The following is a 20,357-nucleotide window of genomic DNA, read 5'->3' as shown; positions in this document are numbered from 1 at the left end:
ATGACTAATCACTATATTTCAAGTAGCGCGTCACACACAACCCGCTTAATACTCCTGTTTCATATTTATGGTGCATTTGAAAATATATATTGCCCTGTTGTTGTGTGTGATCAGCTAAAGTGTGTGTGTGTGTGTGGCACGCTACTTGAAACATACTGATTAGTCATCAGCTTTTTGAATGATACGCGCAAACTATGTATGTATGTATGTAAGCGAGAATATTTCAAAAAGAAACCCAGCAACTCATCATCGAATCATGTGACTACAATACGATAATCAGCTAATTAAATTGACGATTTCATAATAGATTTTAATAGCAAAAGGAAACATATGATTATGGCAATAATCATAGCAACAATATAAGATTTAATTTATATAAATGTCAAACCATGGATCAATGTCACAAACACCTGTGAATAATGAATAATCTATGGTGTGTATATGTGTATATGCATTACACTTTGGAGAGAGAGGTGGAGGGAAGTGAGTGACAAGGTTTCTAAACACATGAGAATAACGTGAATGGAAGTTCTGTTTCTGATATGAGCCTATATTTGATTATTCACTGTTGTTGTTGTTATTCTATCGGTAAAATGTGTATGTGTTGTTCGTAATAATCAATGTGCACACATCGATCATTATAAATAAATAGATTCATTAAGACCGAATTCGAGAATTATGAAACTAAAGTTGATTGTTTATATTTTGTTAAAACAAAAAAAATTGTCTCAAAATAAGGACGTTTATTGGACAATTGACAACAACTATTATAGTAAGGACTATAATTTATGGACAACCTTTGAGCAACACTAAAATGACCTTGGAATATTCACCTACTTATCAAAGTTAAATGAGGATTATATACTAGTGTGAAGAATAAAGATTTACAATTGAATGTTATGAATTAGATTTATTGTTTTCATCATGAATTGACATCAGCTATAATGCCAAAATGGTATTCAGCCAAATGAGTGAATGAATTTCGCGCCAAAATTCATGACCTGATATCTTAAATCCGATTGGTTCGTCTATAAATGATAGTCTAGCCACTTATTTATCAGTATAGGGTTGTGAAGACTGTTGAGTTTTGATTGAGAACATGAATCGATCAATGTTAGATCACAATTGAAAACCTGGAAGCACTGGATGGCAATGTAGCAACTGTTTGATTTTCCAAATAATTATTCCGATTTATATAATCCTTTTTATTTCAATTACTCAGTATTATTTCGTCATTAATGTATAATATATTTTCTACGTAAAGTAACTACTCGATGAGTATTATTTCATTGTTGCAAATCATACATATGTGTTCCTTTTTTGACCAAATGTCGAAATGTCAACTTTCACGATATTGAAAAACTTTTGTGATAAAAATTTACTGTACTGTTTTCTTAAGGTTTATGTGTACTCCCACTCGAATCCCATTCATTTAAAGTCAAGGTTAATCCAAAACTTTACTTGACGACCTAGTGTTTTCCCGTGACCGGATGGGACAATGAAAGCTATGCGATGATTAAAACATTCCTTTAAGAGAATGCAACAGGTCGAAAATCTTACTATTGCGGATCACACATTTCTCCCTTCTCCGTTAAATGTATATTTTATTAAACTATGTGAGCTTGTGACGATAGCAACAAATTATATCACGTACTATATTCGGATTTACGAGTAACTGTAACAATGTTTTCAGATATATGTGAATTATACATAGGTACCTTTAAATTATACTCCGCCTAGAAACCTTCTAGGGTTATTGTCGATCCCAAGCTAGAATAAAAGAGGAGGGTTAGGGATGGGTTAGCAACCCCAGTTCATAAACGGCCTTGGTAAAATACGCTAACCAGGAAAAATCGCCATCATGGTCGGCGGCCCATGCTCCACGTGGGGTAATAGACATAAGTAAGTAATTATTAAGTTTCCGAATGTCATGTTCAGAAAAAGAACAACTAGTACTAATAATAATAACGCTTTACACAGTTATTAGTCATCCGATTTTCAACTATTTCGATATATCATCTGTAAATAGTGCAGACCTACTATATTCTATATTCATATCGTTTTGAGATTTTCGCCGTTACCTATCTCTCCCCACTGCTCCTCACAATCGAAAATATCGATTCATTCAGAGATAAATCGAAAATGACACATGTTAAAATTCAATGTAAGCATACTATAGAAGTGACGTCATCAGAATCAAAGAACCGTGAAATTTAGAGGACGAATGAAATATGTCAATTTAAGCTCCATGATCCCAAACTACTTAACCGTACGTTAGGTAGTTGGAGGTAATCATCAATAAACCTTGTATGACTTAGTTTCCTTGCTAGTTGGTATTAATCAGTAAAGCGTATCTTCGATTTTTAGGTAACTGATACACTCTGTTGAATTCGCACCCGCGCCATCAAGCTTCAGAGTTACCGTACTCTGAATCTACTAATGAGCTATTCGGGATGTTACTGACCTCCTCTATAGGACTGATATATTTATAATTGATGAGTAACTGAGTGGTTGCGAAAGTCATATTTGTCAAGTCCTTAGTGTTGACCGAATCCTAGGAATCAAGTTGATTTGTAGTGACATGAACGCATATTAAAAGTGTTATCCATGCACTTAGAATAATAGACACAATGTAACTTTACAGACTAAATCATCTGTAACACTTACATAGAATACTTATGAGTAGGCAAGCTTACTTTTACAACCAATCTTATTAATACTATCGCCATAAAACCGCATTTCTAAAGTGATATTTCGATCAATTAACTAAAATATTTAGAGAATCGCCGAAATATTTGTGAAATGAAAAGTTAAGCTAGCTTTAAGTGATTACATAATATACATATTATCGATCATATAGTGTGACGACATAAAGTCAAATAGCTATTAATAGTTTTGTCAAAGAAAAATCCATTCTTCCAAACAATATAATAACGCTTCCAAAAACAAAAACAAAAATAATAACAAGAGGATATAACGCTGGTGATTAGGGATTAGTTTTGAGATGAATTCATGTGACCTTATATCTGTGAAGAAGTTGTAACTCATACAATTCAATATGAGGATTTGTGGAGATTGTAGTAATTTTAATAGTTGAATTCATGAATCAGTCTAAGCTAGAATACTATTGAAAACCTGTGATCACTGGACGGACGTTTCGTCCTAAGATGGGATTCTTCAGTAGTGAGTATCCACGATCCCGAAAGCGGGACTTGAACCTTGGATGGACTCATGAATTCAATTACTGCAATGTACACCCATTCTCCAGACTCGTAGGTCATAAATATTTGAATTTTCAACATTGAGTTGAAGGTATAAACACTGATTCAACTGTTTCTGTTTGATCAGCTCAATAGTATCAGTAATCCTAACATATAAACAGTAACGATCGAATTTTAGTATAAAAACGTATTAAATTAGATTAGCATTTGCCATGAGGTTTAAAGCGTCTCTAAGTACGATTTGATATGTTTTCCATACGCCCCGAAAGGAAATCCAGTTCTGACTTTTTTTTAAATCAACAACTCTCCAATTGATTTCATTTCACATTATAAAACAAACTTCAATATATTAATGTTAGGTTGTTGCACGTGTTTAACAAGACCAGCAGGGTTCCCGATGATTGATACTAGTTACAGAATGGCCTACCTGCAATTCGGAAAGAACTCATGTTCCCTGTACGATTCATATCCACCTTGCCAAGCTTCAGAGTCACTCCACCTGTAGCTCTTCTAGAGTTACTGCCGGTCCAAAGCCCATACAAAGAAGGAGGGTTGAGTATAGGGTTAGCTAGTCAGCTACAGGGTACGACCAGGCACACATATGCATCAGTCCAAATTTCCATACCTCGTTAGCACAACAAGATCAACACCGGATTCATAGAAGTAGTTAATTTAGTGGTGTTAATATAAAAAAAAAGGTTGTATCTAAAGTTATAGTATAGGAAGGAAGAAAGTAATGAAGTATTTTTAATCTCAAGGTTTAAGGGAAGATAAAAAGTGTATACACCTACGCCATTGTGATCGATTCTGAGCCATGTCACACAGAGTCTCCAACCATTGGTTACGTTAGTCACGCGGACCCCAACCAGGTAGTCTGCATCCACCAACATGGCTCAGACTAGAAGTTAGTGACTTCAAGCACTGATGCCATGTTTTGGTTTGGCCACCCCTAACTCTCTTCCAAACATCGCCAATACTAGTCAGCACAGCGCGTCGCGGTAATCGGTGGAAAAAGATGCAAGAAAAGGGAATATGAAACAACTATATAATACGACGAAGAAGCTAGCATGGAGATATAGCGAACCGGAGATATCAGTCGAGGACAAAAAAGGAAAGACAATCACGGAGATTCAAAAACAGAGGAAAAGATGAGTAGAATAATTCGAGGAACTGCTGAATAGACCATCTCCATCGAATCCACCGGATATTGAAGCAACACATAAAAGCCTTCCTATCGATGTCAATCCACCAAGTATTGAAGAAATCAAGATGGCCATAAGACAAATCAAGAATTGGGAAGTAGCAGGACCTGACAATATACCAGCTGAAGCACTGAAGTCATACGTAAAAGTAACTGCAAACATGCTTCACCTTCTATGCAAGATTTGGGAGGAAGAATAAGTGCCGATGGACTGGAAAGAAAGATACCTCACCAAGATACCAAACAAAGGAGATCTGAGCAAATGTGTCAGTACCCGGAAAAGTTTTCAACACAGTGTTGCTGAACCGGATGAAAGACGCAGTAGCCACCCGACTTCGAGATCAACAGGCTAGTTTTCGCAGGATCGGTTGTGCAGACCAAATTGCGACACTACGGATCATTATGAAACAATCAGTTGAGTGGAGCTCGTCACTATACATCAACTTTATTGACTATAAGAAAACATTTGATAGTGCGGATAGGAGAACACTAAGGAAACTTCTTCGACACTATCATGTACCTGAGAAAATCGTCAACATCACACGGAATTCTTACGGCAGGCTACAGTGCAGAGTTGTGCATGGACGACAGCTGACAGACACATTCCCAATGAGGATCGGTATCATCATCGAAAAAGTACAGGTGTTTATAAACAATTGTTTACAAGATACTCAGTGTCCGTTGGTCGGACACCGTTAGCAATAGCTTACTGTGGAAGAGGACGAACCAGCTTTCAGATGAAGAGGAAATTAGGAAAAGACGATGGAAGTGGATAAGATGTACATTAAGGAAATCATCAAACTGCATCACGAGGCAAGCCGTAACTTGGAATCCGGAACGGAAGCGGAAAAGTGGAAGGCCAAAGAACACACTACGTCGGGAAATAGAAGCAGATATGGAAAGGATGAATGTTAACTGGAAAGGATTGCCCAGGACAGAGTTGGATGGAGAGTGCTGGTGGGTGCCTTATGCTACTTCACGATGGGTAACAAGTATAAGTAAGTAAATATACAAGCGAGTGCTAAATGGTAAGAAATACAGAACTACGTTTTCCTGTTGACTAACATCAACCACAAAATATTAACATAGTGTGAAAAAGCCACCATTTTTCATCTATAAACATACCTGCCACCAATTAGGATCCTGATCATTTACTAGCTCCAAAACATCTCCAGATTTAAAGGACAGGCCAACATCACCAGTGGGTAGAAGACTGTCTTTTGTCGCATCATAGTCGAATAAGCATCGAACATAACGCTAAATTGAAGAAACAGATAAATAGACCCGAGGAGAGAAATAAATTAAAGCAATCATTACAGTAAGAAAGGGGGATCTTCAATTTCACTTCTGATTCAAACATGATAATGAAGTGATGAATAAGTGGAGATTAGAACAAACTTTTACAAGGAGAACTTGAGGCAGGAGCACATAATATCATCGTTTAAGGAATTCGACAAAGTAAAGACAAATTATGCGAAATTACGATATATTTGTACAAACATGAGATTAAATAAGTTTAAACAATTTACAGAGATTTTCATTTCCATTTAGAAATATTATTTTTCATTTTTCGTAGTGAGAAAAAGCTGATTAACAATGTGACTGAAATTTTTAGTCTACTAACTACTCCGGGAATAACTGATACCATGATAAAATAGATAATAAATACTGCAATTGATAAGTCTCTTTTGGCATATTTGGATGATGATGAAGATGAAAGGAATTTCACAATATTTTCATTTAATCATGATTTTTTTATTATTAAAGTTAGATGGTAGCAAGCAGTGAAATCCAGGACAGGGAATTCGTTTTATTAGGGATTCATCAGCTGCATGTATCTGCAGGTCATTTTTGATGTTCACACTTGAACGCAATACCTTTGGCTTGAAAACAAATTAACTGAATGAGCCAATCAGCTTGGTAAATAATATGTTGGCGATTAAATAGAAAGGTACTGGGTTCAGTTTTCAGTGTAAACATTAACACTGAGATGCAGGTACATCCAAAAAGGATATAACGAACGTCATAATTTCCGCTGTCTAGTCAATAATTTAATAAAAAAGTCTTACCACTATGTAGTCGGGATACTTTTACAAAATAGTTTCTAGATGTAAGAAAGGACTAAGATACTACTATATTAAGAAGCTCAGCGAATTATATTGCACAAAATTGACAGAATCCATTCATAGATCACAAAGATTTTCATTTTATCACAATACGATTCAAAAATGGTGATTTGTAGCTCAGGTGGATGATTTTGATGAAGTTTTGTTCTCTGGTACTGTCTACTTGAATAATAACACATGTTACTTTGAATATAAGCTATACTAAAGTGCAACTTACCAGAGTCATAAGTGGCATAGTGTCAAAGTATTATTGGATAGGTGGAGGATATTTATCCAGTTTATACAATCTCTTAAAGTCTCCTTTAGCAATTTGAAAGCACAATTAGGAGACGGAATTGATGAATCACGGGTTATGAAACATGTGTCTAGACGGCTTCAGAACCAATTAGTGCCAAATCCTACCACAAATGTCGGAATTAGAAAACCACTTTCATCAATAGCGAAATATATAATAGAAACAGGGTATTGAATTTACATCAATACAGTTTTTAAAACGTTGTCGAAGACGAATACTCAGGTTTATAGAGAGGACTGACTATTCGCAAATTCAAACACCCTTTATGTGTCCAGAAAGAATTTATCGTAACCTTGAGTTTTCCTTGGTAATCTTTAAGCCATTTTATGGTCTACAGCAGTGTGATAATTTCCTACTTTTTCCAATACCATATTATTTTTACTAAATTGGCCTTGATTAATTTTCATGAAAAATGGCTTGACAAGTAAACGTGTGACCATATTGTTCAAAATGCATGGCGCAATTACATTTTTGAGACCAACTCTATCTTTTCACCGGTATACCAAGTTCACTGAAATGTAGTGCTGTCAGCGCATCGGTCATCAGCCTAATAGACTGTTCCGGTAAAATTGATTCTGATTCTGAATATTCAACTGCTAAGGCTTAATTAAAAAGTGATTATTACATATGTCCAGCTCTTTCTATCTATTGTGAGATGCACAAGTTCAAAAAAGAAATAACAATTTCGATAAAGTGCCTCGATGATAAATAAATAACGGAGAAACATCATGTACAAATCTACAAGTCCACTACTTAATTCTGTTTTTCCTTCTATGCTAATTATGTAATTAGAAAAGTGATTTACAATGCAAATGAATAAAGAAGACGTAGAAATTAATGTATCTTAATTTAGTGGAATATAAGAATTAATATATAATACCAAGATGTAATCAACAGTTCTAAGATTGAATCGTTTGAATAAACTGAAAATGAATGGATGCACTTCTGATTAAACTATGGTTTATGATTTAAGAATAAAACAATTGTGTTTTACATTTGTACACTATAGTGAAAGTGCATCATTGCAACGTCATTGAATGTTGATGTATATTTTGTTGTGAATACAACTGGACTAGATACTAACTGATACGACAAGTAGAGAACATGATGGTATCTCTTCATACTACAGTCACACGATATAAGTAATACATAGTGTAATGAACAGTCTAAAGAGTACTGCATAGATGATTCCAATTTATTTTAGAAAATAGTTGGAGACTGGCTAACACGGAAGGTAAGGCGGCTGTGGATAAGATAATTGGTTAATTCGGAAGGACAAATGGCATTTATCGATTCCGTTACGTAGTATTTCCTTCCTAAATCCTATAAACTAACACTCGAGGTCTTAATAAACAGAAATAGAGGAACCACTGATTTAGGATATTGTCTACAAATCTGGGAAATGTTATGTGTTTCTATGATTTACGCAATTGAAACTCTGGTTGATGAAGCCCAGAATAGTACAAACTTTAAAAAACACGGATATAATGTAAGATGAGCTATTTTAAGAGACTAGGAGGATTTTAATGTACAGTTTTTAAGTCTCCATAATAGTAGCCATACACGTCAGTTAAAAAAATGATAAGACATACAGATGATAATATCAAACGACAATGATTCATAGGAATTACTAAATCGTTCTGCAAATGGTTGGGATAAATAAACTAGTTAGTCATTTACATATTATTATTTTTAAAAAAGATGTTTACGAACTACAAGTTTATGTACTCACCTGTCGGCCAAAATGATTTTGTGAGTGCGATAGGTATTATAATCAAGCTACTAAAAACAAGGACCTTGGGAACAAGTTGGAAGCTGATTAGCTTAACACTAAACTCAAATGCACAGACTTCTCAAAACCAAAGCATCCCAACTTATACTTAGCTACCGAGCGGTATTATATTTAACAGTTGGTAATGTAAACTATGAAATAAACCTCCAATAAAGATAAATATCATGTGTTCAATGGCAATTAATTTCAAAAGGTAGTTCTTGGAATTAAAGTGAAAATTTGTGACCAGTGCAGTCCCATTATGTGAAATACAGGAAAATCGTCATCCAATGAGACTAGAAAATTATTGTTCAACATAACAAATTTACTGAGTTAAAAATGTAAACCAGTAGATGCCTTCTTGGTGGTCTGAAAATGAAATACGCCCATCTCAAGGACTGAAGGTAGTGAATCCCATCTTTTGCAAGATCGTGGATGCGTACTGTTGAGAAGTCTTATATTAGGACAAAAAAGCTGTTCAACGCTTACTGGTTCTTAGTTGCTTTCTAACTAAGGTCACTTCGTGACCACTATTTATGATCATTAAAATAAGATAATAAATAAAAAAAAGCGAGACAATTACAAATACATTATATATAAAAATAATTTAATTAGTAAAAGAAAGAAAGATCATAATACTTAAAAACCAATTCATGAATGACATACTTTAGTCTTTGAATTCGAATTGGAACACTGAATACTAGAGCGTAGTATGCCTTCTTTAGGTGCTTGTACTAATAGTTTACAATCAATTAAACTAGATGTTTGTTGAATTTGAGAAAATACTTGTTCTAATGTATGAACGCGTAAACCATTGATTTCTAGGAGAATATCACCAGGGAATAAACAACCTGAAGAAAAATATACATCGGTAGATACAGTAAAAGGAAGACAAAAAAAGCAAAAATTTTGTGTGTCAATATGGGTAATTGGTAAGAAATATGCGAAAAAAGAAAAAGATCAATAAAATACTATGCGAAAAGCATGTAGTTAATTAAGTAATGTGTCTAATAAGTACACGGACTCAAGTGATCATAAAAAATTATTTTACGTGATTGGAGGTGGTTAGGAAGTTTGCATGGGTCTAGGTTTTGTGCTAGTTAGACGACGGTCAATAAAACGCACTTGAAATCATAATAGAAGTGTTATCTCCTGTGAGATCAATTCGATAGATAAGATCCGGTGAACAATGAAGGATTAGACAATGTTGAGATTAGCCATTACTCAGTGAGCCGGTTAATTTTTAACAGTGTCAACTGCATCTGGGTTATTCACTAGGAGAGTTCTTGATTATTCAGTTTGTTCAGCATAAAAAATGACCGCGTTATTTATAACAGTGGGTATAAAAGGTTTTAAAGTTCGAAGAAAGTTCTGTTGAAATATGAGATGGGGTCCTACACACAACTTACCTATTCAGTCATTCCAGAAACAATTATCAGTAATACTATTCAGTCGAGAAAAGAGAAAGCAATAGATATGCGCATTGGTTGAAATTGTTGCATTAAATCAACACAACGAGATAAAGGTAACAAGGTGAATAGTAATACGACTGGAAGGACTATTAAGAATAAGAAGCAACATGTTTCGAAGAGAAACAAAAAATAAAAAATGAATACATCTGCACGACAGTGAGAGATTTTGAGTTAAATCACCTAGAATCTTACTCACACTGAAATTACGATTATCGTATGGATTGCTCATTCACAAAAAAATCAATCCAATAGTTAATTACTATATGGACTAATTCCAAATAAATTGAACATTGGGTAGGTCGTTAATAGGAAAAACACTATCCTTGTAATATTCCACTGAGCAGTGTAATCCACTTCTTCAGAGAATAAATAAAAATAAATCTCTTGAGAATTGATCTGCAATGAGTCATGAAACGTCAGAAGTCCTTGGGTTCGAGTTCCACGTGCGGAGTCGTGGGTGCGCACTAATGAGGGCGAAACAACCATCCAATGCTTCCAGGTTCTCAATGTTGGTCTAATTTAAATTGACTCATAAATTCAACTATTAAAATATATTATTTTTATTCACTTTTAGTTCTATTGCAATCTAATCCCAAAGTAACCAGTATTGCACACCGACAAAGTCAGTCTTTGGATATGCGTTACACATGTTAGTTGATGAAAATCCATAGTATTAACAATAGGCTTTTATTCTTTGCCTAGTGCCTTGTATCTCAATCTCATGAAAATAATAAACAAACAAACTAGTTATAATAAACCGCTGTCTCTTTACTTATTGAAGTATTCATAAATTTTATACGCAAAATACTCAACATTCACTGACAGGATACTATCAGCAACAGCATGTTATGGGAGAGGACAAACCAGCTTCCAGTTGAAGAGGAAATTAGGAAAAGACGATGGAGGTGGATAGGACATACATTGAGGAAACCATCAAATTGCATCACGAGGCAATCCCCAACTTGGAATCCTGAAGGGAGGCGGGAAAGTGGAGGGCCAAAGAACACACTACGTCGGGAAATAGAAGCAGATATGAAAAGGATGAATGTTAACTGGAAAGGATTGCCCAGGACAGAGTTGGATGGAGAATGCTGGTGGGCGGTTTATGCTCCTCCACAAGGGGTAACAGGCATAAGTAAGTAAGTAAATATTATACTGATGACATTCCTACCGGATGAAAATACACAATAAATAATACTTTAAAAATACACACATAAATGATTTAGCTACAACCTATGAAACTAATTAACTGATATTTTTTTAAACAAGAACATATTTGTGGTTCAATATTCATGTGGAACTAAATTAGTGAACAAATAAATCTTGCTTTCGGTAAAAATTAAAATAGAATTTTAAATATTAAGGAAAAAATCAACCTAAAAAGAGACATATGGAAACATCTTAAACTGTGAAGATCCAGAAAGAAAAAACACAATAATATAGAACATGTTACGACCAGCTTGTATCCATGTAAAAATGAAAAAAAACATCCAGATATTAGTGCAAATTATGTTTATTTATAGAAACAGAACAGAAAGACTAGACACGGTTGACAACAACAATCTGCATAGTTTACTTTTAGAATCAGTAGCCTACATTACATTATTTTATAAAAAGGAAGGTGAATTTGATATATGATAGGAAAAATCCGCCAGACTCGAATAGATGTATTAGATAACAGTAGTCGAGAGAATATATGATACTTAGTCCAGATTGTTGTAACTGTGAAATCAAAATTCATGATTTTACATAGTACTTAATTTTGCATAAGTGACTACGCTAGATCCTACTATCACGTTAAACAGCTTATATATGTGTGGACAAATCCACTGAAGCTCAGAATGTTAGGTTGATGGAAAATGTGCCAAAATATCGTCAGATTTAATTTCATACAAGCGCTATTGATAAACAATCATGATCCAGTAAAGGGAAACGATTGATTATCATCTCAAGTCTGTCATAATAATCTAGGCATTCTTTTCGATTAAACCTCGACGACAGTTTATCTCTACAGTGATTGGTGCAGAGTAAAACAAGTAATATGAAGCACGTAGTAATAAAATGATAACAGTAAAATTGTCAGTATGGGGGTTGTTGATATCACGAGTCGATCTAAGTTAGAAAACTACTGACAACTTGAAAGCATTGGATAGCTGTTTTGTCCTACTCAGACGTTTTCAAAGGAGTAAATGGTCACGAATAGACATGTACACCATCTGAATCCACCTCATTGGTCTAGAGGTCAAGCATCCGTGCATTAGATCAAAGGTCCTGGTTTCGATCATCGGTGATAGGGTAATGGATGTACACTGCTGAGGAGTTCTATACTATGACGAGACAAATGTTCAGTACTTCCAATTTTTCAGCGGTTGTTCAACATAGGTTTGCCAAGACAAACAAATTTTTATAAATACTCATAGAAGTATACAGAATGGTAGCAAGGAAAAGACTACGATAATGTATATATTTTAAACTACCTTTCTATAAATGGATGAACACGACATAACATTGAAAGAATTTAGGAATATGAGAACTTAAAATGACCAACAAATACAGATTATGTCACAACTCGTACAAGAAAACTTATTTACATAACCTATAATTGCTATATCTGGTAAGGATTATCGAATAATAATAATGATTAATTCGTAAACGATAAATCAAATAAGAGGGGAACAATCAGTACGTGTCACTTATTTAAATAAGGAAATAATGTCCGCTTTCTTTTTTGTAAAGGGAAGAATGAAAACAAAAACGGGAAACCCGAAATACATGACACACCACCTATTCAAAAAGAACAAAAACAGTTTATGAACTTTGGCATAGTTTGTTTGAAGCAGGAGAGATAAGTAGAGAGAATGGGCAATATCAAACATCGGAACGCCATGAGACCGGATTTGAAAGAAGTAAATTGTTACTTTTAAGTCTCCAAACACATTTATTGATGATCTATGTCATGAAGATTATTTCCGTCATAGAGACATGACATTTATGTTTATATAGGAAGTTTCTAGTTATAATAATTTTTTAATGAAGATATTTTGTTGAGCAAGTCCTAACTTGGAATCCTGAAGGGAATCGAAAAAGAGGAAGGCCAAAGAACATATTACGTCAGAAAATAGAAGCAAATACGAAGAGGATTGCCCAGGACAGGGTTAGGTGGAGAGTGGTGGTGGGTGGCCTATGCTCCTTCACGAGAAGTAACAGGTGTAAATAAGTAAACCGTAGTGTACTTGATTTTGAGAAATTAGTTTTCATTGTGTAAGAGCCAATGCTACTATTCAGCCGTTTAACTAGAAGTGAAGTTTCATTAGTAAAAGATCAAATCGTTTATCAACTAAGTAACTGCTAACAGTATTACGGGATGGGTTGGTTATAATTAGAGTGCAATTAATTGAAGTAAGACCTAACACACACAATCTGTTCAAACCTATACGATTATTAAGGTTTTCAATTTCAACATTTAGACATCTTTCTAATACAGGTAAACTTCCGCTCAAACATCCGATAATGAAGGTTTATTGTTTGCATCCATTTCAGAGATGTACCGTACATTAAATCAAAGGATGAACCATGTGATTTTCTTCATTAACTCATTTACCAAGTACAGGTTTGTTTATTTAGCTTGCAAACACATTCTAAGTGGAAGGCTGTCTATACCACTTGTTCCCTTAAGCCGAAGGTGAAGTGGATATCGAACCTGGTGATTAGTGACTAAAAGACGAATTTTATAACCACTGTTCCACGCAATGTTGGTTGTTGTTTAGTGAATGAATTGACTATACTATCTCAAGCAAAAAGAAGGACAGTATCAAGTCAAATAACTCATTGTTATTATCTCTAACTGCGATATTAAGTGATGCGATTCCGAATACTGTGAACAACTTCAATTTCCTCAACTTTGTGAAGCTGTTTTGTGAACGAATGTGAAACAACACAAATTCTGTCTCCAACCACAATATAATAATTTATAGAAGAAATTACCACGATGAATACTTAAATTCATTCTAGAAACAATCCAGCCGTTCTCATAAACAGCTATTTATTTGTAAAAATGTATTTCAGAATGTAACAATATCATTGTTTAGTAGCAAAAAGCAAATAATCGACAAATTGTTGATCTGGGGGTTGTTTGTGGAGATTTTTACTAATTTTTATACATAGATGAAATCATGAATCAATTGGATTGATTGAAGTTAAACATTAACACAGTTGGATGCCGGCTGATTCAGTGGTCTATCGGTTAAGTGCTCGCGTGCGAGACTGGTAGGTCCTAGGTTCGAATCTCTTGAGGCGAGATCGTGGATGCGCACTGCTGAGGAGTCCCACAATAGGACGAAAAGGCCGTCTAGTGCTTCCAGGTTTTCCATGGTGGTCTAGCTTCGATTGATTCAATTCATGATATAAAGAAAAGTTAATTAATTAAATAAAACACACAGAAAGTAAAACATAACAATTTATTCAGAACTACATTTGTAGATACTTAATTATGCATAACTGAAAAAATGATCGAATGAGATACAGTAAAAGGACACATGTTTAACCTTGTTTCTTAGGTTTTTTTTTGTACCCTTATAATGTCTTCTCTAGTAATCGGAATAATTATTTTTATTCTATTAGCCTTTTTTTAATTCACATACCATTGCCTTTCTTTCCCTACATACAGTTTGTTTACGATCAGATATAATGATTCTCATAATATTGTGTCATATGTTATGCAGTATTGTAGTATAAAATGCTAACAAGGTCTCCTTATAAAAAGCTTCTATAGTCTTTATTATTTGTTTTATGATATTCATCAATATTGAGGTAACTATATTCATTGTAATCAAATATGATGCGATTTTTATCTTGTATGAGTGAAATAAGTAGAACATTATGATTGTTGTTAGTATGGAGTCGGGGAGATAGTAGGGTTTCATTGAAATCACGAACCAATATAAGTAAGACTGTCGTTGAAAACCTGAAATCTCTGGACAGTTATTTCGTCCCAGTATTGAACTCCTCAGAAACGCACATCTATAACCCTATCACTAGGTATTAGACTCGAGACCTTCGGTTTCACACGAGGACGCTTGACCTCTAGATCCCTGAGCCTGAATCGTGGCGCACATGTAAAACTTCAGCTAATCCATGATACTGTACGACCGTTACGATTGTGCTGATCATTTTTTCAACATATTATATAGGAAAACAAACAGATTCGAATTCAGATAATAGATCGTTAATATGGAATTGACATCAGGTATACGTAGTCATGGAAAAGCGGTGTGCCATTCACGGAACAAGTAATGTTTGATCAGTCCAACCAAACTACCAAAGATGCTCTGTCGTTTGTTATAATTAGAACTCACAACCTATACTCGATTTAGCAAGTAAACAAACTAACTAAAAATAGTTTTACATAGTCAATGATATTCAACTCAGAGAGCAATCCCTTTTATAATGTCAACTTTACTTAAGCCAAACTACTGTTTGGGTATTTCATAGAGAATTAGGTGGCATTCGTATCCATCAAATCTGGAATATGATCCAAAGTCAGGAATACAAATTTGTACCCGATGTAGTAAGTCAAAAAAATAAAAATAGTCTCTCAACCAGATTCATTGATGGCGAACTGAAAGCAAAACGTTAAGTTGAAAGTATGAATTTTGAATTGAAAAAAAGATGACACACTAGAGATACCAATTTATAGATCTGTGAGAAAAACCTTTTATTTATTTGATATTCCAATTGTTTTCTCTATTAAGAATTTCATTCGGGTAGTTTTCAAGGATGAAGTGACGTTTTTGGAAACACCACAATCCATTTATAGGTATACTTGCTTTTGTAAAATAGGTCATATTGGTTGTATAAACAAGTATAATTTATTTTATTTTATTTAAACACATAAATATTGGTACAAGGAAGCACCAGATACATATGCGAAACACAAATCTCATTTGATTTGTGTGAGCGCTGTGATACTACCCGGGTGCCTAAACCGAAACAGGTGGTTTTCTTAGGGGACCACACCCAGAGCCTTTGACCTCAAGGTATGATCCACAAGACAGTGGAACATCGTGAGGAGATGCAGTCCCATGGTAGCCAGTGACCAACAATTGATTCATACGCCATTTGTTCCCTCAGCATACTGGAGCCCATGTGCACTATTGGTTTGGAATCAGGGTTTTCCAACTCCCCTAGGTGGACTTTCCGTGTCCACCAACCCGGTTAAAGCGTCGGACATTCGCTTTTCGTCCTCTCAATTTCGTAAACAACACCCCCGCTGAGAGAGGGCAGTGAGTAGGACTTCCCTGGTAGAGGATATATACGCGTGTCCATGTGAGAGCATTTGGAGAGGTAGAGCGGACTTTCCCCACTCTCGGTCGTACCAGGGCATTCGGGGGCAAAACAACAAGTATAATACGAGCCAACTATACTAAAACAAAGGTTCAAACTTAAAAATTTAAATGTTTTGGCTGCCTAACAACTACTTCACCACCCATTTAAACTTAGATAGTGGAAAAAAATATATCGATGATTACAATAATGTTCGAATCGAATTAAATTTTGACAATATTAGGAACAATATTCAATTATTCCCATGATTGTTATTTGAAAATTAATTAAATGTCATATATGATTGGAGTCGGAAAACAGATAGGAAAAGAGATATTAAAAAGAATCAATCATATACAAATCAAATAAATTGCGGAGGAAAAAACGCTTATTGCGAAACTTAAAGAATACTAACGACAATAACAACACTTAACACAAATTTATAAAAAAAAACATTCTCACTTGTATTGGTATGAATAGAAGGGAAAAAATTAAATTAAATCAAAATGAGGTAATTAATCAATGAGTTTTTCTAAGTTTATCACTAATTTTCCTACATAATTTAGTGTCTCAAGCGTCAACGCTTAACCTCTAGATCATTGAGCCGGGATCCAACGGTGTTGTCTAATTTCGATCAATCCATGATCTTGCGTAACTCTTGATCTATGGCATGAAGTGATTTCAACTAGGAAAATACTACAATCTCCACAAATCCCCATTCTGGTAATAATCGTGTGCTCGCTAGTTTAGATTTAAGGTGTAACACCTGGAGTTCTAGTAAGAAGCCGTGACTCGTGGAGTTCAACCCTGGTCGCGTGTGAGAGTTGTCCATCACAGGGAATGGATAAGGGTTGCGCAATATCATGGATTGATTGATGCTAGACATTAACACCGTTAGGCGCCATCTCAGTGGTCTAGACATTAAGCGTTAAAGTGAAAGACCAAGGTTCCTAGTTTCGAGTCCCAGATGCGCACTGCTGAGGAGTCCCATACCAGAACGAGATGGCTGTTCGATGCTTCCATATTTTCAATGATGATAAAGTTTAGATCGACTCATGATTCAAACTGTGAAAATCTAATACTTACCATAATTATCAATGCAAATATATGCTTATACACTGAATAATGATAGTAATTGATATATTACAAAAGAAACATCAAGACTATGAATATCGGCCCATATTCCCTATATATGAGTGATTTCTATAGGAGAAAAACTGAAAACTGCAGAGCTTACCATGCTTCAGTATGGAACACCCTGAAAGTAGTGTCAACCCATGATTCCGAATGGAGTGAAAGTAAAAACATTAGATTTTCGTGTGAAACACGATGTTTTTACACTAAATGGAATCAGAATCTTAAGATAAATGAAGTTTAATGTAGAGTAATGATCATCCAAGGTATCAATAAGGACATCGACTTGGATGGTGCAGTGGTTGAACATAATCAATTACGACCTTTTATAAGGAGTCCGCAACCAGCGAAGATATGATTATTATTTAAGTCAGCTGGTTGTGCAGATTGGATAAATTTGGGGTAGTTTTTTTTCGTGATCCATCTAAAGTTAAACAACGTTTTGTAGATGGTTGATAACAAATTATCTAGCTACCTACAATTAGAATCCTGACCGGTGACTCAGAAGGTTAAAAGTCATTCTTTGACTATCGACTACTCTGTTATAATTTATATGCGATAGTAAGCGATAATATTCAATGTCACAAGTTGAATTAGATGAAGAGAATCACGAATTTGTGACAATTGTTGAATATTGAATGCTTCACTCGATTCGATAACAGGAGACAAGAATTTACAATTAATTGATCACTGAGTAGTGAGCAATATCATGCATATTAAATCTATCTTAGAGTTTATCGAATTGATCAAGCTCCAGTGTGTCCATTAGTCTAAGTGAAGCAAGATCAGTGCACCATACTGAGATGTAAGGTGTTGGTTATAGGTAGCCGATAGGAAACACTAAACCTAATTGACACTTGTCGGCAAGGTTTACCTGTAATTTTAAAGGAAATGATGCTTCCTGGCAGATGCCGTATCAATCAGTTTCACAATCAGAAACATTATCAATGAGATATCCGGGCTACATCTTTATACACATTCCCATCTTTATAGTAGAATACCATGTAGTAGTTGTACAATAATTTATTTCCTCCCAATCCTACTAACTTTTATCGTCGACACTTACCCTATTCATTCAAGAAATGTCAATGCTTCAACTTTCAAATATCGATTAACCCAAGATTCAATGAACAAAGGCATCATAATAATCATAATAATAATAAGAATAATAATACAGTCGAAGTCAGTGGTCACCTAGATACATCGACTTAATACTACATTTGATACCTATGCGAAAATTGAGTAAGTCTCTTGATATGATGAGGTGTAGCCATGTAAAATGAAGGAAATAATAATCATAATACCTATTACTTAATCAAATATTATTTTGAATGTATCTGTGAAAGTTACATTCTACAAAAATGTCACTTTCAATATTTGTGTACTACAGATACATTTTTTATTTTATTTTATTTAAACACATATATATTGGTACAAAAGGGCACCAGATACATATGCGCCACACATCATTTCATTTATTTGTGTGTGGGCTGTGATACTGCCCGGGTGTCCAAACCGAAGCAGGTGGTTTTCTTAGGGGGCCACACCCCGAGCCTTTGACCTAAAGGTCTGATCCACAAGGCAGTGGAGCATCGTAAGGAGATGAAGTCCCATGGTAGCCGTTGACCAGCAGCAGGTTCATTCGCCATTCGTTCCATCAGGATACTGGAGCCCATGTGCACTATTGGTTTGGAATCAGGGTTTTTCAACTCCCCTAGGTGGACTTTCCGTGTCCACCAACCCGGTTAAAGCGTCGGACATTCGCTTTTCGTCCTCTCACTTTCGTAAACAACACCCCCGCTGAGAGAGGGCAGTGAGTAGGACTTCCCTGTCAGAGGCTATATACGAGTGACCATGTGAGAGCATTTCGAGAGGGAGAGTGGGCTCTCCCCACTCTCGGTCGTACCAGGGCATTTGGGGGCATATATGCGTGTCTGTCACAAATATTAATATACTGATAATATTTACGGCTCGGAAAATCAACGCAGCATAAATCAGCGTGACATGATGTATGTATGTAAATGTGCATATATATATATATATATATATATATATATATATATATTTACCATTAATTTCGGTTAAATGTTTACAAGTCGACTTATTTCAGGATATCTCCAAAAATTGTAAGCAAAGATGGCAAGTGGCTATCAGGGCTCAGTAGCTCAGTGGGTAACGCAATGGCGTTTGAAGCTAATGGTACTGGGTTCGAATCCCAGAGTGAACATCAACTCTGAGATGCAGGTACATCCAGCTGATGAGTCCCAAATAGGACGAAACGCGCGTTAAACTGGATTCCACTGCTAGCCACTCTCCATCTTTGCTTACCATGCTTGTGAATTAAGGCTATATCGAGGCAATACGCACACTATGCACATATGCCAATAAGAGACTGACCAGTTGCAGTCCTAAACATCAATGAGAAGATTCAAACAAGTAATACTAAGTGAGTTTATCTCCAAAAATGTTATAGAATAAAACCGAATTTCATTTGCATTATAAAGACAGCTAGTGTTAACTTTGTGATAATCGGTAGACGGAAGTAGTGAGTTTCATTATAGTGGCTGATTTAATTTTATGTACAGAAATGAGTCATCAAGGAGAAAAGTTGAGTGATTATGTAAGTAAATATGTGGGCAAATCTATGGAATTCAAATAACTAGAGTATTTGCTTTTTAGTGGAGAACAACATTGGATAAATTAATTTTATAGAGTTCATGGAGAATTTTCTGATTTACATCAAGAGATGATCTTAGATCAATAAAATTAGGAAGGATTGGACGACTGTTAATCACTAAAATAGGACTCCTCGGGAG

General features: G+C 35.1%; 1 protein-coding gene and 1 non-coding gene across 2 annotated transcripts in view; one reads left to right on the top strand and one right to left on the bottom strand.

The window, feature by feature from the left end:
• Positions 1-20,357, bottom strand: part of Smp_211150 (ATP-dependent RNA helicase, putative) — a gene marked incomplete at its 3' end in the record, with an annotated part of 57,599 nt that overhangs the window by 18,376 nt on the left and 18,866 nt on the right. Inside the window, exons 7-8 of the mRNA XM_018791884.1 lie at positions 9,281-9,465; positions 5,548-5,679 (exon numbers count right to left, since the gene is read on the bottom strand). Of these exons, the coding sequence (XP_018644990.1) occupies positions 5,548-5,679; positions 9,281-9,465 (317 nt within the window). The remainder of the gene's footprint in view (positions 1-5,547; positions 5,680-9,280; positions 9,466-20,357) is intronic.
• On the top strand, positions 19,698-19,768 carry Smp_tRNA_00630_Pseudo_TTG.1.1. The gene has a single exon. It is a non-coding gene (tRNA).

This window comes from Schistosoma mansoni (genome assembly GCF_000237925.1).
Source record: "Schistosoma mansoni, WGS project CABG00000000 data, chromosome 1 unplaced supercontig 0034, strain Puerto Rico, whole genome shotgun sequence".
Classification (NCBI taxonomy): Eukaryota; Metazoa; Platyhelminthes; class Trematoda; order Strigeidida; family Schistosomatidae; genus Schistosoma; species Schistosoma mansoni.
The sequence above is the reverse complement of the archived record's forward strand: the minus strand, read 5'-3'. Positions and strand labels throughout refer to the sequence as shown.